General features: G+C 38.0%; 1 protein-coding gene across 3 annotated transcripts; it reads right to left on the reverse strand.

The window, feature by feature from the left end:
• Positions 1-1,677: 1,677 nt before the first annotated feature.
• GPR68 (G protein-coupled receptor 68) lies at positions 1,678-24,551 on the reverse strand. Of its 3 annotated transcripts, XM_039346946.1 has the most exons (3): positions 24,214-24,551; positions 22,537-22,616; positions 1,678-5,442 (listed from the first exon to the last, which is right to left on the reverse strand). In XM_039346946.1, the coding sequence occupies exon 3, from the start codon at positions 5,345-5,347 to the stop codon at positions 4,310-4,312; it is 1,038 nt and encodes a 345-aa protein (XP_039202880.1). In that variant the 5' UTR covers positions 5,348-5,442; positions 22,537-22,616; positions 24,214-24,551; the 3' UTR covers positions 1,678-4,309. The 3 variants fall into 3 exon arrangements, with proteins under 3 accessions (XP_039202880.1, XP_039202879.1, XP_039202881.1); XM_039346945.1 differs by lacking the exon at positions 22,537-22,616; XM_039346947.1 differs by lacking the exons at positions 22,537-22,616; positions 24,214-24,551 and adding an exon at positions 19,734-19,783.
• Between the last annotated feature and the right edge of the window lie 3,322 nt (positions 24,552-27,873).

Below are 27,873 nucleotides of genomic sequence, written 5' to 3' on the forward strand. Positions count from 1 at the left end.
GCTGCTGCTGCACACTGCTGGCTGATAGTCAAGTGATCGTCCACTAGGACTCCAAGGTCCCTCTCACAGTTACTGTTTTTGAGCCAGGTGACATTTAATGTGTACTTAAACCTTTGATTTAAATGTAAAGCTTTGCTTTTCTCGACATTGAGACTCATTTTGTTGGATAGGACCCATTGTTCAAGTTTGTCAAGATCTTTTTGGATCCTGAGTTTGTCTTCTGGGATGTTGGCTACTCCTGCCAGTTTGGTGTTATCTACAAATTTGATGAGTCCCCCTCATTATATAAAACTCTACATAGCAAGAATCTATCAGCAAAAACACTGCCACAATAAATGTGGTTGTTTAATCTTTTCTGTCCTTATACAAATAGTCCTTGACTTATGACCACAATTTGGGCCAGAATTTCTATAGCTAAGCAAGGTGGTTGTTAAGTGAGTTATGCCCAATTTTATGACTTTTTGCCACAGTTAAGCCAATCACTGCAGTTGTTAAGTGAATCACATGGTTATTAAGTGAGTCCAGCTTCCCCCATTTATTTTGCTTGCAGCAAACCAGCTGGATAGCTCACAAATGGCGGTCACATGACCGCAGGATGGTACAGCCATTGTAAATACATGCTGGTTCCAGCCACTGGCAGTTTGATCACCTGGATCACCTGACTGTGGGGATGCTGCAATGGTTGTAAATGCAATGCCTGGTTGGAAGACCCCTCTTGTATCTTTGAACAGTTGCTAAACAAATGGTTGTAAGTTGAGAATCCCTGTACTTGCCTGTTACTAAATTGTGCTATATGTATGTGTGTGCTCTTCTCTCTGTTACCATAATCTTCCCCTTGTGAATAGCACTTTACCATGGCACAGTATGTTTTAATAAAGAAATGCAGTTCTGCTGTATTTATTGTGTCATTTCTAATATAATAATAATAATAATTAGTAATAACTGCTTCCATCCTGTGACGATATCTGTAATACCATCAAACATCCACATCTGTCTATCCCAGGTCCTTGGTAAGGACTCGATAGGTAGACAAAAATGCCAAATCCAGTCTGAGCATCTGGCTGATTGCGATGATTAATAATAATAATAAATAAATAAATAATTAAAAAGTTGGAAGGTACCTTGGAGGTCATGTAATCCAACCCCCTTCTCAGGCAGGAAACCTATACCATTTCAGGCAAATGGCTGTCCAGTCTCTTCTTAAAAACTTCTAGTGTTGGTGCATTCACAGCTTCTGGAGGCAGGTTGTTCCACTGATTAATTGTTCTAACTGTCAGAAAATTTCTTCTTAGTTCTAGGTTGCTTCTCTCTTTGGTGAGTTTCCATCTGTTGCTTCCTGTCCTGCCTTCAGGTGCTTTGGAGAATAGCTTGACTCCCTCTTCTTTGTGGCAGCCCCTGAGATATTGGAACACTGCTATCATGTCACCCCTCATCCTTCTCTTCATTAAACTATACATACCCAATTCCAGCAACCGTTCCTTATATGTTTTAGCCTCCAGTCCCCTGATCATCTTTGTTGCTCTTCTCTGTACTCTTTCTAGAGTCTCAACATCTTTTTTACATCGTGGTGACCAAGACTGGATGCAGTATTCCAAGTGTGGCCTTACCAAAATATTGTAAAGTGATATTAATGCTTCATGTGATCTTGATTCTATCCCTCTGTTAATGCAGCCTAGCCTTAGTTCATTTTGAGCCTTAGCTTTCCTCACTCCATCTTTGCAGGCTTGGGCTATTTGCTGATATTCTGCCTTAGTTATGTGCCCCTCTTTCCACTTTTTATACTTGTCCTTTTTGCTCTATTTTGTATTTGCATCAATTCAACTTAGTTCCTATCTGCCCTTTTCTATCGCCACATAAATCAGAACATGTGAATCCTTGTTATTTTTTTATGTGCTTATGGTATGGGTCCAAAAAACTAGAAGTTGAAATTGACTTAAGACTTTTTAAAAAACTGTTGAAATAATTGAATTCTTGGACATTCAGAACACTTTTCTCTCTCATAAAATACCCCATCACATCCCGTTCTAAAATTATCCCATTTTATATTGAGGTAGGATGTTGTGCTTATGCGAAGTGGATGAGGTAGAACAACAGAAAGAGAAGCAGCTCAAGAGAAGTAACAGTATACAGTTAAATATCGAAATTGTAGAACCAGGGTTTCTTAACTCAGAAATGCAGCTTTAAACAAGGGATTATAAATTAGACAGACACTAACATACTCAAGCTTGATCTTAGAAGTTAGCAGAGAGCAAAGAAAGATCTTGGGATTTGGGAGGTGAAATGCTAGAAGAGAAATAGTAAAAACTGTGGCAGTGACCAGAAGAAAGGAGATACATTAACAGCTCACCTCATTGCCTCCAAATCAGTCCATAAATAAATATTTTATATACATTTTTATTATGTGATAGCAGAAGTCCATTTAAATTCTGGGCTGGAAATTAGACATTGACCATTTCTATTACAGCTGTTGAAGTTATTTTGATTTGTGAATGCAAATTTAGTAATAGAAAATTAGTTGTGATTCTGTAAACTTATAGCTGAGCATATTCCAGTGAACTCAATTAGATCAATGAGATTAGATTAAATTACAAACCGGTGCAATTTCCAACTTCTCAAAATTAATGTTTTATAAGAATGCTTAGAATGGACCTCCCACAACTATATGACGCACAAGTTAGGTTATGACTTCTTACTTTAATCATTGTTACACTGCAGTCAGATCAAAGTTTTAATCGTCTTCAGCTATGTCTGCTTTAGAGTACCATCACCATTTCTGTTGCAATAACAAATGCCAAACCATTTGCATATTCATTCTTACTCAGTACTATTATATTCAGAGAATTTTGCCCCCTGACTTAAGAAACACATTAAATTGGAGAAAGAACTATTGTATAAAGATTCCATGTAAAGCAAAATATAACCAACAAATAAATGCATGTCTGTTTGGCTTAGTATAGAATTTTGTTGCATAAAACTACTAATAAACTAAGTGTTGACCTAAACAAACTACCGGTAAGTCTTCCTTGGAGCAGAATACATCTCAGCAATGCAATTTGTTTCAGCTTCAGTTTTTCTTGTGTTCTATTTGCATTTATTTTGGACCACATGATTTAACAAGTTTGATTTAACATAGATTGACATCGAAGCATTACACCTCCCATTTTGTTTACTATTCTCTCTAAAATTCCTAATATTCATTGCTTTTGTTTGAGAAATCAACAATAATTCTGATCTAAACATGACTGAAGTGTTTGAATTAACAACCGTAACATTTTAGTTCAAACATTTACAAACATAAGATTACTGCTATAGCTGGTTTGGTAGTTATCAAATTAATTCCTTAAACGTAATCCAAAGGATATGTACAAATGTTACAAAACTAAGTTTTTCTGCTTATTTTGCATTAATAGTATAATGAAGAAATAACACTAATTATAAATAAATACTATTTTTTCTTTATTTTTCTTAAATGCCTCTGACGGGCATTTAATTATTTTTCCACATATCTTGCTATGGCTTTGTTTGTTTAAGGTAGTTTTTAAATAAGCTTCAGTTGACTGAGTTCCAATATTGGTCAGGAATAAACCACAGTATTGTATGTATATTCATACAATATACTGAGCTGAAATCAAATACACTGTATTATGTTTATATTAGGCTACTAATAATTGACTTAGTTGTGGATTATTAAAAATTAACCTAGTTGTGTGATTTGCATGACACTCCTAACTATAAACCAACCGCATAAGCTTGGTTTTCACAAGATGCTGAATAAAAATTGGTATGGCTAGTTTTTGAAAACATACCAGTTGCTTAGCACAATGTGTGAACCATGTACATGTTTACCTCATATAGTAGAAGGGATTTGAATAATTTCAGACCTTATGACACACTCTAGTTGGTAGACTTAACACATGATTATAAAAATATGTTTTGACATCTACTTTCCAAGAATACAGTATTTAAATCTAGAATATTATTTTTATCCAAAGAGTATGCATCTGAATAGCTTATAAACTTCAAAGTTAATATAATTTGCATAACTAACACATTGGGGTGAAGTTCTGAATTGAATGAAGCTGGTTTTTTTAAAGGAAGCAAGGAATTCTCCACATGGAAAGAATGCCGATATAGCAGATTTAACTGTATTTTTAAATTATGAACCATTTTACAGGCTGTAATGATTCTCATATCTACACTTAGATGTAAAAAAGTGAAGTGAGCAAGTCCACACATGGAGAAATTATATCACTATTTGAGTGAGAAAGACTCAGTTCATACTTCTTCTATTTTAAGAATAACATAGAGTTCATTTAATACATCCTGTGTTCAGATCAGCTTGTTCACTGTCTTTTTTTGTGGTTTCTGGAGTATTTAATGGATAGGATTCATTGTTTTCTGTTGGAATACATCTTAGGCATTTTAAACAAGATCCTCTTATTTTGGCAAAATCCTGGTAGGTATTTTCACTTGAAAAGCAATATAGTATGGGATCTGCAACACAATTAAAAGTGGTCAACAAAAGAGAAATATGATAGATGTTAAAGATTTTGGCAGCAAATTCACAGCTGTTCTCAAATAGGCTGCGTATTAACAAAAGAACATGATATGGTCCAAAGCAAATTAAGAAAATTAAGATTGTGCTTGAAACTAGGCGTTTAATTTGAATTTTCCTCTTTTTCTGAGTACCGTGACTCTTCCGGACAACACGTAGAATTCCATAGTAGGAAAAAATAAGGAGGCAAAATGGAAATAGGAAACCAGCTGTAAAGCGGTAAAAGTTTATGTTATGTTCCCAGTTTTTTATGGGATAATGCTCAAAGCACACTACGTGGCTCTCCGAGTCTTTACTCACTTCTCCATGTCTAAAAACCAGCCAACAAGTCACAATTTCTTTAGTCCAGATGACAGTGCTCACCACCACAGCAGCCTTCATTGTACGGCACTTTTGGAAACGAAAAGGATGCACCACGGCAAGGTAACGGTCAATGGAGATACAGCAGAGAAAACCCACACTGATATAAATGTTTTCATAAAGGAGGATGCCACAAATTTTGCATAAGAGTTCATTGTAAGTCCAGTTATCATGCTGCAAAACATACTGCAGCCAAAAAGGTAGAGAGAAAATGTAAAGTAGATCTGCTATGGTTAGATTGCAAAGGTATATTCCTAGTTCATTCTTGACCTTAACTTGCAAGTAAGCATAGTACAATGAGAGACAATTGGCTGGGAGTCCTACTACAAAGACAAGTATGTATATCACGGGTGATAACATCTGATGTATGCTATGATCAGTGATGCAGTTCTGAGTGTTATTGACCATCACCTCTTCTGGAAGACTCCCCATGTTCTGCAGTCTGCTAGCTCAGCGGACATATTCTTTATTCTGCCATTTCACTATCTCTATATTTGCTTTATATGATTATCAGTACTTGTAATCACCTGCAAGAAAAAAAAGTCATAAAACAATCCTTATTAAATTCAACAATAAATCAGTTTTTTTCATAATTCAGGAACACAAAGGTTATACTCCAATACCTAAAATTCTCGAATTTAGTGACCGGCCCCATATCATAGCAAGGAATGGTTCATTGAACCATCAGTTCTTGAATAAATGACAGTTGACTAAGTTTACAACTCATAATATCCTCACTTGTGATTAAGTTTATTTAATTAAGCCTGTTTTGTCACTTTGTGCTGGAGGGGGGGGAACAGAGTGGCAGCCTAAGACTAGAAAGACTGAGAGTATACATTCATCCTTATCCATAGTAAGGCTATCAGAACAGGGCTCCCAAGATCTGATGCTACTAAATGGCAGCAAAAAGTTCTCTTTGCTGCCTTGTCATTAGTACTGTCTGGAGTTTACAGGCCAAATCTGAGAGTCCTAGCCAAGGGACTCACTAGATGTCCCCAGATTAATTATTCTATCTCAATCAAGTTTGGTTGTAGGATAGTTGTGGGGACATGATGAAGGGAAATTTCCATAGAGGCAGACTTTGAGGAACATAAATACTAGAGTTCTGTTATTCTACTTGTGTGGTGGTCCATGTCATCTAAGCAACTCTGGGTAGCTCACAACAAGTTAAAAATAATCCAATAACTACAAGTTAAAACAATATACAAACCTGGAACAACTACCCATAATCAATTAAAAAAACAGGAAATAATGATCAGCAGTGGAATTAATTCTACATAAGGTCAACTTGGTCATTGATACTGAGCAATAAGTTATAGTGACCAATTTACATGCCGCATCAGGCTAAATTGTAATTCACTAGCATGTTGTTACTGTATTATAGAAACTTAGTCTGTATACTACTTGCTTGATACTTGGATGAAACCCTAAGAATTCTAAGAGTTCTTGATTAAACTGGGAAGTTACAAAAAATTTCTTGGAAGAAGATAATGGCAAGCAACTTCTAAAACAAGGGTGTCAAACTGCCGACCTATGGGCCGGATGCGTCATGGCCAAACCGCACCCACCCCATTGCCAGCAACGGAAAAAAAGTTGCGATATGTTGCGACACGTCACATGTCGTTGCGAGTTTGACACCCCTGTTCTAAAATGTGACCCAAGAAAAGTACATGGATGAAGTCATTAGGAGCTGAGCCAAGTGTATAACTGCCTTTTTAAATATAGCACAAAAATTCAGATAGCATTGTGGAGAATATATTTAGTTCAGGATTTGAATGAAATTGTAAGAGTTCTGACTGTTTTTATTTTTGCAAATGTTTCACTGCTTATCTTGGTAACATATTCAGTACTATGATCTTGGAGAACTAAGGTCTTCTGGTTAGGTGTGAAATATATATATTTACTTGTCCTACTGGACTTATATTTGATTGGGTGGGTTCTATTGTTAGGTGTTTTTGTTTTCTATGTAATTAATACTTCATTGTCTAGTTTTTGCTTCACTGATGGGTTGCCTTCTTTTCTTTATCTGAGTGTTGGCTAATAATTATATGATAATGGATGTGGTGATTTTATGCTATTTTTAACCTCTTATCAAATTGACCTTTGGCTATTTTATTGAAATAGTCAGTGGTTGGGTCTAGGTTTATAAGTTTGTTGGTTGATAATTTATTAGAATGCCAGTCTATTAGGAATTTTTATGCATTCTTGTACTTGGCCCAAATTAGAGTTTCAGTGACTTCCGAGGCAAATTTATAGTTGAATTTGTCTGTGCACAGTGAAATTAATGAGGTTCTGTCGTATCTTCTAACTGCTCATCATACTCCTGAATATGTTCTGTTATTTGATGTTCACAATTCATGCATTTCATTTTGTAAATAACTCCTGCTCTATCTTTGGTTCATGATCTGTGGTTTTACTTAAAATGCTTTGCAGTGATTTTGATGGCTTGTATGCTATAGTTCTTCTACTGGAGATTTCTGAGATATACTATATATAATTGTGCCAGTTATTATTATGTATATTACTGTTTATTTATTAATTAATTAAATGTATATGTTACTTATCTTGCTATCAAGCAATTCTGGGTGGATTACAGTGTTTTCTTAATAATATAAAACAAAGCATCAAAAGATTAAATCATTGGGCATCAATATTAAAACATTAATAAAGCCAATAACCAATATATACATGGGATGGAGGTTGGATCTTCTACTAATTTACTAGCCACTTTCAAAATCAGTCCTTCAAAGTACAAGGATTTTGCCATTAGTTATTACTCTCTGGGATTCAAAGTTTCTGCCTAATTTACTGGAGTCTCTTTAAAAAAATACATAGTTATTTGTTTAATCTATTAACCTATCTATAACCTGTCAACTCATAAATGGATTCGAAATGTGTTGATAGCTACAAAATGCCTAACATGAAAAATAAAGTAGATAATTCTTTTAAAGATTATAACAGCAATCACTGTAATATAAGGATTAAATAAAACCGGATGTTCATCAGGAACACAGCCAGTCTAATGGCTGTTAAGTTTCAATACAGAAGTCAAAACTCCAAGCCCTTCACCTAGTGCCCAAAGCAAAGAATGTTAATAGCAGCCCAAACTCCAAGTGAATCATATACTAACAAAAATAACTTAACTTTTCCTCCAGGATCCACATATTTTACTATAGTTAGCTACAGATTTGCCAAAAACAAACAACAAAAACCCCAACAACTTCTGTAAGGTTACTCTGTGGGGATGGTTGTGAGGAAAGATCAACTGAAAAAAGTAAAGAACAGTCTTTGGGTATGAGAGCTTTGTAACCACATGGTCTGGTAATAAACCTGGGCAAATGCTTTCAAGAGGGTTGCTGTAATGCTAGCAAGTTGATGTATGATGTGGAGATGCCTTTCAGAGTGGCTATAGATCAAGGGGGCACTGGGCTTAAGTCTCCACTACAGAAGGCCTTTGGGCCCATACTGAGAGAAAGAGTGAAGAAAAAAGAAAATGTAAACAGTTGAGGAAAGTTAGCCCCAGAGAAGGAAATATTAAAAGGGCAGAAAAATATATTTTTCCTCAAAAGGATTTTTAAAAGCAGAAATCAACCCTGCCCCAACTCTCTCTGTCTCCAGCAGGGGCCAGCCCTATATAAATGCAAATGTAAAACCGTCAGAAAGTCGGAGCCAGAAAACTCAAGAAGACAAAGACCTAAAATCTGCATTCCCCACCCAAACTCTAGGAGTCATTAGCCCCATCACCAGGGAGGCAGGATATGATAATAGGATTAAACCACAGATACCAAGGCCTAGAAAAACACTCAGACTTAGTTCAAAGTTCATGCCATGGGAACAGGAAACTATTCCAAACAAAAGGCTTTCAGAGGGTATAAAAACCTACTGCCCATGTGCTCAGGTCCTTTTTTCCTTTGGTCTTTCCTGCAAGAACCATCTTTCTGCCTCTTCAATAAACTGTAACCATCTTCCCAAAGCAGTCGCCATGTTGCTTATTTATTCCCAGCTTCAATGAACCAGGACTAAGACTTTACTTCTAACACAGTCTTAATACAAATGTCAGGATATAGCTGCTCCAAGAATGTCAAGAAAGAGGATAAATCCCAGAGGAAGGAAAAATGTGAAGCTTGATGCTGTCATGCAGATGCTGTTGTCTAGTTTTAGATAGATTTCAATTGCTAAAACTGAATATTGTGCAAGAGCATAAGAAAGAATTCCTCCCATGGGGAAAATTGTTTCTGTCTCCCTCATTCACACTTGGTTGAGGTTCCCAGTGAAAGAACATTCATATTTGAAAGGGGCAAATTTGATTTTCTGGAGGTAGGAAATATGCCGAGGGAGAGTTGATGGAACATTGGCACTGTTCCCAAAACCCACTTATCCCAATCAGCCACTAACCCCATCAAATGCTCTTATTGATGGTTCTGCCAGCACAGAATTGCATTCAATGAATCAAACATTTTTCCTTTGTTAAAAAATGTGGTTCCTATTCACTTATATAATATAGCCAGTCTGTTATGATGGTTAGCCCACTTGGCTAGAGTGGAAGACCCTGTATCCTAGTCCTGCTTTCAACATGAAGCCAGCTGGGCAACTTAGAGCTAGACTCACAGACCTTGCCCAAACAGTCATCAGGAGTCATAACTGACAGAACACACGGGGGCGGGGGCAGGAGAGAGACACAGAAACAGAGATAGAGACAGAGACACTTAATCCAAGACATTCCTGCTCCAACTATACTGACTTTTTGTATCCGGAAGTACTGGCAATGCTGCATTGCATCACTAATCTTGTCCCCGTTGGTTAAGTAGTCAGCACTAGGCTGAATTGATGCTATTAATCAGGGATTGGGAAGTGGTTTTGTACTACTAGGCCTTCTTAGTGAGTTCCATAATGAGTTGTTTTTTAAGTTCTTCAGTTCCAACTCTTTTTCTTGGAGGATTAGATTGACTGAGTTTTGATGTTCCCATGGCATGGCTAAAAGAGTAGAATTTGCTTAATTCTATGAAGAACTTTTATATATAGTTTGTCAGGTCACCTGACCCTTTTTGATGTTCCCATAACAAACTAATTCTACTGCAGACACATACCACTAACCCAGTTTTTAAGTGTACTATGGAAAGAGGGCACAGTTTGGTCAGTAGAAGTTAACATCTTCCTAGTGAACTTTTAAAAAATCCCTAAAGAGCCTCCAAGGGGGAAAAGGGAAACCCTTTTTTTATAAGCAAAGCATTGGTTCAAAGGGAAAGGAACATAAAAAGGTTGGACATTGTTTCTATTGTTAACAGACTGGACTGCAGGGCAATAGGTGTGTATTATTTTTCCAAATCTCAATGTCAGGAAACAACCGTGAGAGGCAACAGGACATAACATTCTCATTTTTTGTCAATGACATTGTCTAAAATCACAAAGTATTAATGCATTCAGATTACTATGAAGTTTCATAAACATCATACCAAAATATTGTAGTTATTTCACTTCTATACTAAGTCCTAAGCAGATTTTCTTTGCAGTAATTCCCATTGCAATTGAGTGTTCCTACAAATGCTCTATAACAGTGGTGGCGAACCTATGGCACAGGTGCCAGAGTGGCACTCAGCCCTCTCTGTGGACACACGTGTAGTTGCCCCAGCCTCGCCTCCCCCTGCGAACTGCTCTCCGGCAGCCTCCCTGAGCGTGGGCCACCCGGAGCAGCGCAGCCAAGGACATGGCAGCCAGGCAGCGTAGACAAGAATCTGCCCTCACACCCCATCGTGCACAGTTGATGTTGCAGGGTGCGGGCAGAGGGCATGACCGCATAGCACTGCTGGGCTGCCTGGGCCATCTGCGGCGAGACCTGGAGGCAGGGAGTGGCCCTGCGGACAGGCGGGGTGGGGGATGGGGGGCGGAGCGGAGGCAGGGCAGGGAGTGGAGCGGGGGCGGGACCAGTTTTTGGGCATTCAGTCTCTAAAAGGTTCACCATCACTGCTCTATAAGCTTCATAACAATTCAGTAGAACAGTTTTCTTCAACCTGGCTTAGATGGAGAACTATGGTAGTTACAATCTAACATAGCAGGGAAACATCAAATTGGGGAAAACTACCATAAGATAATATGTTATTGAATGTTATTTCTAACATTAACATATTAAAAATATGTCTGATTTTTGCTTATAATATGCTTTACGTACTTTTTGAAATGCTATTTTGATAAGAGTACACTATGTTCTGTTAATGGAGAAACTGGACAAAACAGTCTCCCTGGGGGACTTTTTCACAGTATGGTATTCTTTTGATGTGTTGTAGGTCAGCTACAATAATTTCTAGTTAGCATGGTCAATGGTATGTGAAGGGCACCAGTTCAGAGAAAACATAATGTGGCTGAGCCAATAGGATAAAAGACTGGAGATCTCAAACCTCTTCCCAAAAGGCCTCTTATTCTACATAACCCTGGTCTTGTTTCCTTGCCTTTGAGTAGCAACTTAATAGTTCCTGCTACTAATACTTACAGTATCTTCCAAAAAGTCACTCATGTAAAAATATTCCCCTCTGTCTGGTGTATGGGAGATATAGGGTTCTTGTGACTTGTGTGACTTTACTTGCAGGAAAAAGACAAACATCCGAGAAATAATAACAACTTCTCTGGTTGACCCTAACCTGTAGCACAGTGTTTCCCAAACTTGACAATTTTAAGGCATGAGGACTTCAACTCCCAGAATTCCACAGCCAGCAACGCTGGCTGTGGAATTCTGGGAGTTGAAGTCCACATGCCTTAAAATTGTCAAGTTTGGGAAACACTGCTGTAGCATATACATGTCTATTTAAAATTTGAGATCTTTCCTCCCCCTTCTGGAAATCAATTAATCTTATAAAAGATGAACAAAACAAAGCTTTTAAAAAAACATATTATATGTGAAACCTGATTTATAAAAATGCATGCAATTTTGTCAGATTTGAAAGCAAAATTCTCTGCTTCTTTTTCCTGGACCTCCCCTGACTTCCTGGCAATAATCCTAACCAATTATCAGAGCTGTTCGGGAGACCATACACTCCATTTGCTTTAACAGCTCAAGTACAGCTACATTTTGCTGTTTTCCCAGAGTACTGCCTTTGTTGTCCTTTTCTTTTTAAAACAAAACAAAACAACAGTTTGCTTACCTAGGAGGGGAGGAGTTGAAGGACACTTCAGCATATGTGCTAAAGCCCATGCCTGGGTAAAGATGTATATCCAATCTCAGATCCCGTCTGGTATCTATATTGACAGGGATGTTTCAGAATTGTATTCACAATTCACCTTTGCCTGGTTTAGCCTCTCGCCAGATTTTAATTTGATTGTTAGGGCAAACATTTTGATTGAGATCACAACATACCTTGATTTGTCTGCTATGTCTATATCCTAGAAAAAAGAAAGGACCAGAGTGCAGAGGAGTGGTGTTTTTTGTTTATTTGTTTGTTTTCTGTTTTGGCTTCAGTGTTTCATTTCTAATTTTCCAAATGCTGTTTACCTTAAACTTTTTACATTTTTTTTAAAAAATGGAACCTTTTCAGACATATGAAGAACTGTATACTGTATAGTAGTTGGTATTTGAATACTGGGTTGTACAGCAATAATACATTAGTGAGTAATATGTGTCCTCTTTAAGGGGGAAATTGTGCACAGGTTTATTCTGAAAATTGCCATTTTAAACAGGATTGATATATTTAAATGAGACATAAACAATAGGCTAATTACTCATTGATGCACAATTTCCCCCTTAAAGAGGACACTTATTACTCACTACATCAAGTAGAGGTCTGAACTTATTTACACTTGGAATTTCCTTGTCTGCTTGGCTTCCTTTTAATCAAAGAGCATATCATTCATATGAAAGTTATGGCTATAATTTGTAAAACAGCCTTTTCACCTAAAAGATGTAGGAACATTACATATATTTAGGGTACAGTTCCAGATTAATGATTCCATTAATAATGTATTTTCCTTTTCTAAAATCACAATGGCTAAATATTGAATGCAACCAAAATACATTTCCTATGAAATCTAAAATATGCAATTCATATGTATCAAAGTTTAATATAAAGGCTCCTGTTGATTGTAACTGACTGGCTGACAATTAAAACCTTGCCGAGTATAATATTTCAGGAACTCTATGGTATGATACCACATAAATAATACCAAACCAATAAAACGAAAGTGAATAATGTGACAGCATACATACATCTATTTCAGCAGAATCTACCAAGTTTAATTTCTGAGAAATCTATAAAAATGTTTGAAATTCTAGTGGTACTTCAGATATGTATTGATGATTCTGGGAACTATGGAGCAATAGACTAGTACAGGCTAAGGGTTTATATATGATCCCAAAGAGCAGATGTGGAAAACAAGACTAAGCACAACGATAAAGAAAGAGAGTATTTATTCCAGTGAATAGTTTTTCAATAAATTGATTATCACCAGAAGTTAATATAATGGAAATCATTGTTAACGATGACCCAGTTGCTATGTAGCTTTAATGGAGCATTACATAGCTAGAGTTCTAGTTGACCTGTCACTATAACCTATCCTCCTAAGTCGTTGTAAAAATGAGAGAGAGAGAAATACAATTATTCTCCTAGCTATTAAATATTTTGCTTACTCTTCCCCCAAGCCTATTGTTGATTTCACCAAATACGAGTTTTATTTGAAACAAAGTGGGGCTTATATTATATTTATACAAGTTATTTTAAACAAAACCAGAATGTTACCAGGCACAGGCTCAAATACTGACTCCTGCACTTCCAACATGCAATTAAATAACCAATGTTAAACAGGAAACCAACTAAAAAGAGAACTGGGCTACAGCCAACAACAGCTGAACCACCTCAAGCAGAGAGCATAGGAACAACAAGTTACCTCACACTAAACCTATTTTAATATAAGCAGCTTGAAAATTACACAAGCAAATTATACAGCAAAGAGAGCACAATACAGATATCTCAAGTCAGCACTGCAAGAAGCGTAAAACATCAGGACTATAAGTTATACAAATATTTCAAGTGTCTAAACTTTTTTGTAGCAGAAGATATACATCCAGTTATCACTTTGGTTTCATTTTTCAATATTCATACATAATATCTCAGACAGTAAAATCTCAAGCACTGATGAGCAGTATTGTGTGGCATCCCTGAACTGTCTATGGCAGGCATGTCAAACTTGCGACGTCATATGACGTCGCAGAACGTATCGTGACTTTTTCCCCATTGCTGGCAATGGGGTGGATGCAGTTTTGGCGTGATGCATCTGGCCCATGGGCCGGCAGTTTGACATGCCTGGTCTATGGAGATTCTCAGTCTAGATAGATGACTGAGAATCTCCATAGACATTTAGCTATGCACTTTGGGATGAACACCCTTCAAATGGTGAGAGAGTATGAATGGATTTCCAGAAAATATTATAGACTACAGGAATCATTTGGGCTTCAGTTTGAAATTCAGACAGCACAGACTCATCCCCAACAGCCTTTGCCTATTTTCAACAGTGAAGGGACAAAGGGCAGAAAATATCCTGCAGCCAAGAAGGCTCCACACACATTTGCACTACTGAGGTGACTCTGAGGACACAGGTAAACCTGCAAATAGTACAAATGACCCTCTAAAGGAATGCAAATGACCATCTGTCTGCAAGCAATATAAATCCTTCCACTTCCCACCATCAGAGCTGAAAAATCTTCTTGGATGAGAAGCAAAACATCTTAAAAAAAAACACACAAGAAAATCCAGTTGCCTCCTGGAAAAAAGCACCCCTGAACTGCTTGCTGGGGACTTTACCACAGCGGTTCTCAACCTATGGGTCACGACCCCATTTGGGGTGAAACGACCATTTTACGGGGGTCGCCAAACAATGCGATCCGCCATTTCCCCCCCTCAGGGGGCGCCGCTGCGCATGCACGCCGCACATGGGAGTGCCGCCGCACATGCAAGCCGCGCATGGGGCGGCCCGCACATGCAAGCCGCGCATGGGCCGCCGCCATGCATGCGTGCCACGCATGGGGGCGCCGCCGCACATGCGCGGCGCGTCCGTGTGATGGGGGTCGCTGTCACACAAACATTGAGAAACGCTGCTTTACCACTTCTTGCTTAGTGCCCCACCCATCTTGGGGATACAATGGTAATCAATCTGCATTGTCATTGCTAAGTGACGTTGGTCAGGTAAGATTGAATTTTACAACTACGTTGCTTAACTATGGCAAAAATTCTGGTCCTAGTCGCCATTAGAACCCTAGGACTTTCTGTACATCCACAGCATTACCTTAGTGCACTAATTTAGTCATATTGTCAAAGAAAGTGTTGAAGGAAAAATCTTTATCAGAGAAGGTTGTAGTTTATTGAATAGGAGAGGCAGACAGAAAGATGGCTCTAGAAAAAAGTGACCACATGTAGTAGGGAGTGGGTTTTTATACATTCTTGGGCTTTGTTTGGAATGGTTCCTGTGGCATGAACTTTGACCTGAGTCTGAGTGTGCCTTTCTGGTATTCTGGTGGTGGTGGTTAATCCTATTATGTCCCAAAGGTCATAACCTGCTTCCCTGGGGCTATGGCTGATGACTGTTGGATTTTTTGGTGTGAGGGATTGTTGATTCTAGGGATCTTTCTTTCTAATCCCAGTTTCCTGATTCCAATCCTTCTGACAAGATGATCACATCTGCATTTCTGCAGACCTGGTTTCTGCTTGGGGCAGAGAGACTTGGGGAGGGGGGTTTGGTTCTGCTTTTAAAATCCCTTGGGAAAATATATTCTGCCTTTGGGGAAATATATTCTGCCTTTTTAATATTTCCCAAAATATTTCTTTCTCTGGATTCTTCCCACAAAAGCAATAAGATTTATCTGGCTTGACCTGTTTATAATGCTGCCTTTTGGTACCATGCTTGTTTCTAAATGCTTGCAAATATAGTGATTAATTATGTTTTCCCAAGATTTTCCAGATCCCAAGCTGACAGTTGCCTGTAGTTTTCCGGGTCTACTTTCCCCACTTTTTAAAAATGTTGTGAAAACTTTGGCTCTTTCTTAGTCCTTTGGCACATAGTCTGAGCTTCAGAATTTCTCAAAGATTTCAGTTACTGGCTCACATGTGACATGGCCAGTTCCTTTAATCCCTGGGATGCAATCCATCTGGTCATAGCTACCAAGTGTTCTCTCACCAATTCCTCACTGTTTAGGTCTGTCTTTTTCTTCCCCTCCCCATAGTGTTGCTTCTTCTTGCTCTAATCTAGACATATCCAAAGAATACTTTTTGTTACTTTTGGCATTCATAGCAACCCTCAATTCCTGCTGACCCTTAGCTTTTCTGATCCCATCCATGCAGATCTGTCTCTTTCCTGATATTCTGTTTTTATTATATTCCACTTTCTACATTTTTTTAAAAAGTGTCCTTTTTGTTTCTCAGTTCAGAAGGCTCTACATTTTTTTAAAAAGTGTCCTTTTTGTTTCTCAGTTCAGAAGGCTCTTGGTACAACCACACCAGTTTTATCAAGAACCTTCCATTTTTTTCCCTTGTAGCGTTGATGGATCTTGATTATCTCATTTTTCAGAATTTTGCAGCTCTCTTGAACTTTTTTGCTCTTATAATTCCACCTGGGGAATCTTTCCTACTTTTTTCCTTTGCTTGTTGAAGTCAAATCTCTTGAAATCTAGAACATTAATCTGACTGTCTTTAGTTTTCTTACCTCCAGAATGGTGGGTTCTAGGATTACATGGTCACACTCTCCAAAGGTCCCTACCATTACACTTTAACTTACTCCCTGTTGGTAAATATTAAATCTTATCTCTCCTTTGAAAAATATGAAAAAACTCACTATTACTGATCTGCATAGAATATAGTAATACAAATAAGACACAATGTAATTGTGATGGGTTATTCCAGCAAAGACATATGGCATCATATGTTGTGCATAAAATTTTAGCTAAGAGCTAGTTCCCACAAATGTCATATTTAATTTGAACTAACTCTGTGCCTATATCTTATATAGTGATGGGCAATTTAACCACATATATTAACTGTACCTTGTCCTTTTTAACCTATCATGCGACAATGCATGAATCAATATAAACTCCCTTCAGTCTGTTTATTCTGGACTCAAATGCTATTGTGTTACTTAGCTCAATAATTTCCTCTGTTGTTTCTATTCTTATAGCTATAAGCCTGCTGGCAATTTGCAACATGAACCGTGGATTATATCCAAATATAGCTAGTTAGTAAACACACAAAAAGAAAAGCTCTTTAAGTATATATCACCTGCTAATTCTGTTTCAACAAATAGGACCGGGACTACAGCTAATCAAAAGGTACAATATTTTAGCTCTCACTATAAGAAAGAATTGTTATTGTATTTGTCCATGCAATACTTCTGGAAGGTCTTGACCTTAATTCCCAATTTATTAATGAGGAACTGTGATTGAACATTATTGTCAATACATGCAGTCTGTTCAGAAAAATTACATATCTACTTTTGATGGTCACAAGTTACCTGCTGCTAGCAGCACACTAAGATTAAATATCAGGAATTATGGGCAATCAATTAGGCATCCTGGTTCAATTCAGACAATTAAAATTGTTTAATTGTTTTCAAAGGCAGCTCTTAGAGCAGGGGTGTCAAACTGCCGGCCCACAGGCCGGTTTCATCATACTGGAGCTGCGCCCACCCCATTGCCGGCAATGGCAAAAAAGCTCCGATACGTTGTGCGACGTCACGTGACATCGTGAGTTTGACATGTATGTCTTAGAGTTTGTGGCATTAAACACAGTACATAAGTAATATATGTGCCACCATGTGCAGCATTTCTATTTTGCTATGTTCAACATAGAAATGGCAATGAGTTTGGAAGCATCTTAGATATGCAAAAACCAGCAGACAGAACTTCCCTCAAACCTTTTCCTTAATCATCTTGAGATTCCACTTGTCTTGAATATGGTCTTATCTAAAAAAAAACATCATCAGGTCCCTTTCTTTTCTCTGACTGGTTTTCCTATGAGCTCATACAAGTTACAAATCACAGCATCTTTTGCAAAACTTTGAATAACCAATGAAGAGTTTCTAATGTATAGCTGTTTAGTGCCTTTGTCCCAAAGGATGGATTCCAGAACAAAAACATTTTTGATATTCACTCATAATACATATATTTTAATATAGTGTAACATTTCAAATTCAGCAAAACCTTGAAAGGCTTAGATCTTTGGAGATAGAAATTTATGTAATGGAATCTTCACTAATTTCTTTATGTGCATTATGTGTCTGTGTGCGCGTGCATGTATGCATGTGTGAGAGTGAAAGAGTGTGAGTGCAGATATGTGCATACTTGTTGCTAAACTTTTAGGGTCACTACCTTCTACAACCTCAAAACTGTATATTGCTTCAGAAAAAAACAGAGTGTGCAATTACATTGACTAATCCTGAAATTTACTCAGAGTGTAAGAATTCTATTAAATCACACCAGAGGTTCTCAACTGCAGCCTTCTGTTTCCCCTAGGGGCAAAATTAGTGTTCAGCCAGATATCTGGAAGTTTCCTGATATTATTAAAATACTGTCAATTACTCTCATTCTTTGCAAATGTCAGGTCAGTGCAGTATTTTAGCATGAAAAGTGCACAAATATTCTCTTTCAAGTTTGAGATACAATGGCTTAAAGATATGATCCATGTCTTATGAAGACAAAAATTGCACATAATTATTTTCTTTTTTTAAAAAACGTTTTTTTTTTCTGACAATGTGCCTCTTTTCCTTCCCATTAAATCACTCAACAGGAAACCCAGATATCCGGAGAAAACAGACTCTACTCATAACAGTAATTATGATCCATCAGAAGTACTGTAATAATTATTACCAATATTTTGCCAGATGTCTTTCTAAACAATGCTTTCATGTACTAGCTTTATATCTAGCCTTTTCTTTTGGAGCCCATTATATTCTATGGATTCTTTCTACTTTTTTTCTTCACAACAACCTTATGTAGTAGGTTGAATTGAAAGAATGTGAAGATCCAAAATCATACACTGAGTTTCCCTGGCTAAGGCCAGACTGGGTCTCCCAGGTCCTATTCCAGCTCCTGTTTTCAGTGGGAAGCAAAAGTAAATTCCAAGGGGGTTAAGTTCTATTTTCTGTTAGGTTTTCTATAAATTTATTTATTGGATTTTTGTGCCAATGCAACCAAATTCAATTTTTTTAACTGAACATCTTGAAAAAAACATAAACAATTACAAGAGAGAACATGAAAGAAGAATGTAAAGATATAATACAAATGGATAATCCAGAAGTTTTAAAATGTGAAAATTATAGTTTTCTAAAATATTGTTAATTAATTATAAACAATAGCATATCTAAATATATAGAGCAGGGGTAGGCAACCCAAAACACTTAAAGAGCCACTTGGACCCGTTTCCCACCAAAAACAAAACACTGGGAGCCGCAAAACCCTTTTGATATCTAAAATGAAGATAACACTGCATATATCCTTTTTTACCTTTATTATAGGTGTGTGTGTGTTTGTGTGTGGGGGGGTATTTGTGTGTGTGTATGTGTGTGTGTATGTATATGTATGTATGTATGTGTATGTGTATATATATATACACACACACACACACACACACACACACACACATACACACACAGGTTAAAAAAAGGATATATGCAGTGTTATCTTCATTTTAGATGTCAAGAGGGTCTCTCTCTCTCTCTCTCCCTCTCTCTATCTGCCCTTGGTCTACCACTCCTCTTCCCCCACTCTTTCTTTCTCTCTCTCTCTCTCTCTCTCTCCCTCCCTCTCTCTCTCTCTCTCTCTCTTTCTCCCCCCCCTCTCCTATCTGCTGCTCACCTGGCAAGCTTCAAGCTGTTGTCCAACAACTCAGGGGTAGGCAACCTCGTCTCTTTTATGACTCATGGACTTCAACTCCCAGAATTCCTGAGTCAGCCTAGCTGGGCTAGCTAGCTCTCTCCTGCCCTTCCTGCTTCCTGCTTCCTGCAGAGACGCAGCAAAGGGAGGAGCTCCGCCCAGTAAGCTTTTCAGCTCCTCGGAGAACATGTGAGTACGCTCTCTTTTACACATACACACACACACACACACACACACACAAAACACAAACACACACAGAGAGAGAGAGAGAGAGAGAGAGAGAGATTGAAGCAGGGAAGCACAATTGCCTCTCTCTGTCTCTCTCTCTCTCTGCAAAGGCAGAGGAGGCTGGGAGCCACAGGGGAAGGCTCAAAGAGCCGCATGCGGCTCCGGAGCCGCAGGTTGCCGACCTGTGATATAGAGGGTTATAGATATACAGATATATTGTAGATATATAGATATAGATGATATAGATATGGAATTTGGTAGGGCTTTGCTAAGTATTCAGAAGATGTGCTTCACAATGTGTATGAAGTACTCCGATCACATGAGCATGCACGCACAATTATGTTTTGCTGGAAGAAAGAGAATGCATCTTTTCCAGTTGTTGTACACATAATATTTAGCTTTTTAAAGAACAGGGCTTTAATATACTCAATCCCCTTGAAGCTATGTCCAATTTTAATGAAACAACTTTGCTATCCTAAGCTTCGGAAGACCAGCACTGTGATAACCCTGGAAGTAGAATAAGTACAGCTGCTAAACTTTGCCTTGCTGGACAGCTCCTTCATTTTTTAATGTTTCATATTTTCTCATGTAGCATTTCCAGGAAAATATTTCACCATATTTAGATTGATAAAAAATATCCATCAATGGATTGTTGGTTTTGTGTCATTGGAAGCTAGTTCTTTAGAGAATTAAAATCGATGATTAATCAAAAATGACTAACCTTTAAAAGCTCTTTAATAGAGCTCAGGCAAAAGTAAACGGAAAATCCATTTGCATTTACTAGAAATTGTGCAAACATCAATGTCAAACCCAAAGATGCACCCCCATATCTGCAGTGAGATACAGAGCTATGGAAATTTAACATTTTATTTAGGGAAGCAAAACCAACAAATACTAAAAAGCTGCCAAAATAGCTGGTCAAATTTTTAATCCATATTGGCACAATTGCTATTGAGCAGTAGCTTATATTAAAGAAGATAAACTCATTAAAATATTTTAATGGAGAGGCAGAATTTTTTTAAGATGGGGAAAGGAAATTCAATAGGTAAAGGAATTGATTTGTCTGCTTCATGATAACAGACCTTCTGTCTGCATTCTGAGCATCTCAGTTTAAGTTACAGAGATCTTGTACCTACACAGAGATTTTATAGGCAATTATCCTGGCTTCACTCACAGAGAATCCCATTTAGATGGTCAGCATTTGAAGTGATAAGATTCTGATTAATTAAAAAATCCTTGTATTTTGGATTTCCCATATACTGCTGTTTGTCAGCCACTGACCTCAGCAGACAAATTTTTGAGGGGATTATATTGTCCTAGGATGCTATGTGTAAAAAAGAAGTAAGTTAGGATGTTTGCATGTATGTGTGAAATGAACAAGAATTTGGAAGGTCCCTGCATGTATAGGTAGTCCTCAGCTTACAACCACAATTAAGCCCAAAATTTATGTTGCGAAGTAAGAAATTTGTTAAGTGAGTTTTGTCCCATTTTACGACTTTTCTTGCTACATTTAGAATAGAATAGAGCTGGAAGGGACCTTGGAGGTCTTCTAGTCCAGTCCCTGCTCAAGCAGGAGAACCTATACCATCTCAGACAAGTGTCTGTCTAGCCTCTTTTTAAAAATCTCCAGTGATGGAGCACCCACGATTTCTGGGGGCAAGCTAGTCCACTGGTTAATTGTCCTCACTGTCAGGAAGTTTCTCCTTAATTGCAGGTTGCTTCTCTCTTTGATCAGTTTCCAACCATTGTTTCTTTTCCTGCCCTCTGGTGCTTTGGTGAATAATGTGACCCCCTCTTCTTTGTGGCAGCCCCTCAGATACTGGAATACTTCTATCATGTCTCCCCTATTTCTTCTTTTCTTTAGACTAGCCATACCCAAGTCCTGCAGCCATTCTTCATATGTTTTAGTCTCCAGGCCTTTGATCATCTTAGTTGCTCTTCTCTGATTTTTTTCCAAACTCTCAACATCTTTTTTGTGATATGATGACCAAAATTGGCTGAGTATTCCACGTGTGGTCTTACTAGGGTTTTATATTTGCTACAGTAAGTGAATCACTGCAGTTGTTAAATTAGCAACAAGATTTGTTAAGCAAATCTAGTTTCCCATTGCTCGTCAGAAGGTTGCAAAAGGCGATCACATGACCCTGGGACACTGCAACCGTCCTCAATCAGTTGTCAAGCATCCAAATGTAAATTACATAACTATGGGTATATTGCAATAGTCATAAGTGCAAAAAATGGACGTAAGTCACTTTTTTCAGTGCTGTGTAACTTTGAACAGTCACTAAGCAAATTGTTGTAAATCGAGGACTACCTGTATGCTACCAATGTGTGTCTTTTGTACAGTTCTAAAGGGATGTTTATTTATTGCAGGATTTTTTTAGTACCCATACCAAAGATTCTGTTATACTCAACATGCTAATTGCTTATGATATAAATGGTGACAAACAGGGTATGCATACTTTTAATTACCATGCAATCATTATGAATCTGCTGTTCCATGGCATGCATATTAATGTTACTAGCATAAGGGGTTAAACATTAAATATTCACTCACAGAAGGTTGGCATTATCTCCACGCTATTTCCTACACGCAAGCATTTTTCTTATAGGAAATGTGTCACATCTGAAGCAGCTCTTAGGAGTTGAAAACAATGGGAAATTTTAAGTTGAAAGGATAGGCATGGCTTAAAACTATATATAGCATATAGCATATAATACTGAGTTGGCAAACATTTGTTCCAGTCCAATGGAACAAACTGCAAACAAATGACTGCTTCAGCTCCCTCGTGGGTGTTGTGGTAAAAAAAGGAGTCGTATCAAAAAAATGGTTTAGTAAATGAACTTTTGCCTGAGGAATTTGTCTGAGCAGGAGGACCAGTTCTACAGTGATATCTACAACTCAGGCAAAACAAACATCCACTACTGACACACATTTTATATATTTGTATTTCTGCAAATATACATCGTCTTATAAAATGATGAACATATCCAACACATATTCCTCTTCCTCCTATTTTCCTAACAACAACAATCTTGTGAGGTGGCTTGGGCTGAGAGAGGGAGAGTGACTGATCCAAAATCATCCAATTGGCTTTCATGGCTAAGGCAGGGAAAATTCAGATAGTCAGAAAACATTGGCTGGGAATTAATATCTGAACTTATACTTTGCTGTTATGAGCAAAAATATTTTTTCTGCCTTAGAGATCTCTTGATTCAAATGATTTGCTTAATTCAGATTTAAGCGTTGCAACTCTGTTCCCATCTTTGCTTAAATAGCTCCAGGGAACTATCTGTTCTGCTGTTGAATAGTTTCATTATTAAGTCAAAATTGACTTTCTAACAATGCTTGATCTTTCATTGAGTGGAGAAATAGGTTTCGGCTTCCTTAAGGCTCTACCAACTGTGTCTTCTTCTGTTGCTCTATCAGTCTCTTTGGTTGGCATGCTGAGGAATGTGGCCCAGTAGCTGTACAACTTCTGATGTTTCTCCTAAGGTTTGGCAAAGGTCTGAGCACATTTTTCCAAAGTAGCTTCCTTGAATTCCGAAATTCTAACACACCAGACATCTTGCTCACTTGCTTAGTCACTTAGCATCCTGTCATTCTGTTCAATCTGAGCATTCAAGGCAGCATATTTTTAAAAACCAAAAAATGAACAAAATAAAGTTCCAATTACATGAAATCAAATACAAAGCAATCAAAAGGCAAAAAGTAACACTTAAAAGGCCCACTTTCCTCTGAGCGCAAACCATGATTGCAGCATTAGGAATATGTATGTTTGCCTCTGAATATAAAACCCCAAGTAGCTCCTCTTCTAAATAAGGATTTTATAGCATACTCCCATCAATGTCTATTCAAAGCTTCATTCAGTTTAACAGGAATCTGTCCAGGTAGATATGCATAAAGTTCCATCTTTTGGCATGTGTGGATAAAGTTGTCCACTTACAGTATTCATCCATTTCAATACTTTGGCTGCCCAACATTTCAGTTCAAATAAGGAACACAAATCCAGCTGAGTTATTTCAAAAGAAGCTCTGTTTGATGCTTTAGGGTCAAGAGCATATTTATCGGTACACTATTTAATCCCAGCCATTTCCAACTTCTTAAAAGAAGTTCAGAAATCAAGATGTCACTATTTAGGGAGACCCACACTTACAGGGCATTGAGCTGCTACTGCTGCTGCTGCTGCTGGCTGGTTTTCATACCTATTTCTTAAAATGAGTTGATGCTCACCTGGAGAAAAGCGCCGAGTTCTCTGAGAATGGTGAAAGTTCTCATGCCTGTGAAATGGAGCTTCTGCATCGGAGTTTAAGTGAGGCTTGTCTGACTAACCTCCTCCCAAAGTAGAGCTGTCAGAGACTGATCAGGAGGAGGAGGAGCAGCAGCAGATCAGCTGCTTTGTTTGTCAGTACCACACCACAGCCCTGCCCAGACCAGATGAATTGGAGGTAACTCCACCAGATGCTTCTCAGCATTCCCTTTAGCCATCATCTGAGGGCCTCTTAATGGTCCAGAAAGGCCAAAAAGCAAAACATTTGTTTGACACTCTTATTCCACAAAGACACCCTTCTCACAGCATCCTAAGCAATGTATTCTTCCCACTTCATTACAGTATAGATTGCCCTGTTTAACTATGCTTGTTTGTATTCCACCTTTATTATTTTTACAAATAACTCAAGGGGGCGAACATATCCCACACACCTCCCTCCTCCTATTTTCCCCACAATTAGTATTCTCTGGAATCCCCTCTCCTTGATTTTAAGGAAATGCCTCCAAAATGTTGCTCAGATACCTGTTAAAAAGTCCTCTGGCTCCATTCTATAAATTGTACTGGCTGAGCAAGGAATGAAAACACATTTGCACCCACTGAGATGTATAATTTATATAAATAAAACATCATAACCTATTGTGGATTTCACTTCATTTATGTATTTGACAAGGTATTATCCTAAAGCTACAGGCATGTTTGTATGCATAATTATGTTAGGGGACAATTCACTATGTATTTTCTGTACTTTATTTTTGAGGGATTTCACTGTTCAGAGTTTCATTTAAGAAGCAAGTAGGCTTGCTTAATATTGCAACAATTGATAAGAATTTAATATAAGGTTCAAAATTGTCAGGTGGCAGGAAAAATAACAATCCTTACATTTGAAAAGTCATGAGGAAAAACATAATATGAATAAAAGAATTGAGAACAGAATAGAGCTGGAAGGGACCTTGGAGGTCTTCTAGTCCAGCCCCCTACTCAAGGAGGAGAACCTATGCCATCTCAGAAAGGTGATTGTCTAGTCTCTTCTTAAAAATCTCCAGTGAGGGAGTGCCCATGATTTCTGGAGGCAAGCTGTTCTACTGGTTGATTGTCTTGTCAGGAAGTTTCTCCTTAATTCCAGGTTGCTTCTCTCTTTGAACAGTTTCCAACCATTGTTTGTCGTCCTTCCCTCTGGTGGTCTGGTGAACAAAGTGACTCACTCTTCCTTGTGGCAGCCCCTCAAATACTGGAATACTGCTATCATGTCTCCCCTATTTCTTCTTTTCTTTAGACTAGCCAACCCAAGTCCTGCAGCTGTACTTTGTATGTTTTAGTCTCCAGGCCTTTGATCATCTTAGTTGCTCTTCTCTTTGCTCTTAGTTGCTCTTCTCTTCTCTCCAGGCCTTTGATCATCTTAATTGCTCAAATTCTTAACATCTTTTTTTGTGATATGGTGACCAAAACTGGCTGCAGTATTCCAGGTAGCATCTTACTAGGGCTTTATAAAGCAGTACTAATACTTCACGTGATCTTGATTCTATGCCTCTGTTTATACAATCCAGAATTGTATTAGCTTTTTTGATTGCTGCTGCACACTGCTGGCTCATAGTCAAGTGATCTTCCAAGATCTCTCTCAGTTACTGTTTTTAAGCCAGGTCTTGCCCAATAGAACTGTCTCAACTTTCATACCCAATTTGAAATTCCCCTCCCCCCCTTTAACTTTGGAAATGTCAGAATAAAATTTACAGTATTGTATTTTTTATGTTCGTTGAAAATACTAATGAAAGATAGGCTATTTTAAAGCAATTGTTCTTTTCTCCAAGTCTTTATGTCTCATATTCCAATGTAGTATTTTAAGTAACATTACAATCATAATTTTTAAACTTAAATTAGAGAGGAAAGTCTGCCTATTGCCCCCTCAGTTTTTCACCAATGTTAATCAACAATGCAAAGTCAGGACAGATGGATTCACAGTATAGATGACAAACACAACTAGAAGCTTACAGCTGCCCCCATTCCATCTTACTCCTGCCCTCTTTCCATATTCTATTGTTGACCTCCCTTCTATCAGTGGCTCCTTTGGGAGCAGACCTGTGCTTGTGGAAGACTATGACATACATAGCATATCTTGGAGAATCATAATATAGAAAGTTGACATTTAGGACTGAGTGTAACTCCTCAATCAGCTTATAAATTCAAGCTCAAGTGTCTCCAGTGAATGTCTGTGCAGTATCGCTTAGCCCTTAGTTTCACTGTCAAACAGCTTTTCTATAATATGCCTTTCTGTAGGTTAATTCCATGTCATGCACTCTGGGATAACAGAGAAGTGCTGGCACATATATATGGAAGTGTAATTACACCTGTTCTCAGTTGGGTTTTTTTCTTCCTCAAGGCTAAACATAAATTCAGTTTGCTAATCTCTTTCAAAAAACATCCCAGATGTTGCCCAGAACTGGACACAGAAACTGAGATTAAATCAGTTTAGCAGAACAGAGTGGATCTATTACTTCCTATGATATGGAAATATACAGTTTATCATCAGACCTATCAGCTTGACTTCAATACCTGGGAAGATTCTGGAAAAGATAATCAAACAACGAATCAGCAAACACCTACAGGCAAACAAAGTCATTACTAAAAGCCAACATGGGTTTGTCAAAAACAGATCATGCCAGACAAATCTTACTGCATTATTTGACCAAGTGACAAAATTAGTGGACCAGAGGAATGCTGTGGATATAATTTACTTGGACTTCAGTAAAGCATTTGACAAAGTAGATTTATTTTATTTTTATTTTATTTTTAAAATTTATAAACCGCCCCACTCCCGCAGGACTCCGGGCGGCTAACAATAAAAACACCATATAACATGACAAAACAAACAATACAATAACAGTCATCCAGGGGTCAGATTTTATAAACCCCAGGCCTGCCGGAAAAGCCAGGTCTTAAGCAGCTTGCGGAAGATCACAACCTACTACTTGATAAGATAGAAAAATGCAGGTTAGACAGCATCACCACCAGATGGATCCATAGCTGGCTGACCGGCCGTACTCAGTGTGTGGTCCTCAATGGAACCACATTTACATGGAGGGAAGTGTGTAGTGGGGTGCCCCAGGGCTCTCTTCTGGGCCCAGTGCTCTTCAACATCTTCATCAACGATTTCGACGAGGAGATAGATGGGGAACTCATCACAACACAACACACAACACCAAGCTGGCAGGAATAGCCAACACTCCAGAAGACAGGCTTAGGATACAGGAGGACCTGGACAGACATGAACACTGGGCGCTATCTAACAAAATGAAATTCAATGGTGAAAAAAGTAAGGTTCTACATTTAGGCGAGAAAAACCAAATGTACAGGTATAGAATAAGGGGTACCTTGCTCAATAGTAGTAACTGTGAGAGGGATCTCGGAATCCTAGTGGACAATCATTTAAATATGAGCCAGCAGTGTGCTGCAGCTGCCAAAAAAGCCAACACATTAACAGAGGGATAGAATCAAGACCATGTGAAGTATTACTACTACTTTACAATGCCTTGGTAAGGCCACACTTGGAATACTGCATCCAGTTTTGGTCACCACGATGTAAAAAAGATGTTGAGACTCTAGAAAGAATACAGAAAAGAGCAACAAAG

This window comes from Crotalus tigris, unplaced genomic scaffold (assembly GCF_016545835.1).
Source record: "Crotalus tigris isolate CLP2741 ecotype Arizona unplaced genomic scaffold, ASM1654583v1 scf7180000018040.1558517, whole genome shotgun sequence".
NCBI lineage: Eukaryota > Metazoa > Chordata > Lepidosauria > Squamata > Viperidae > Crotalus > Crotalus tigris.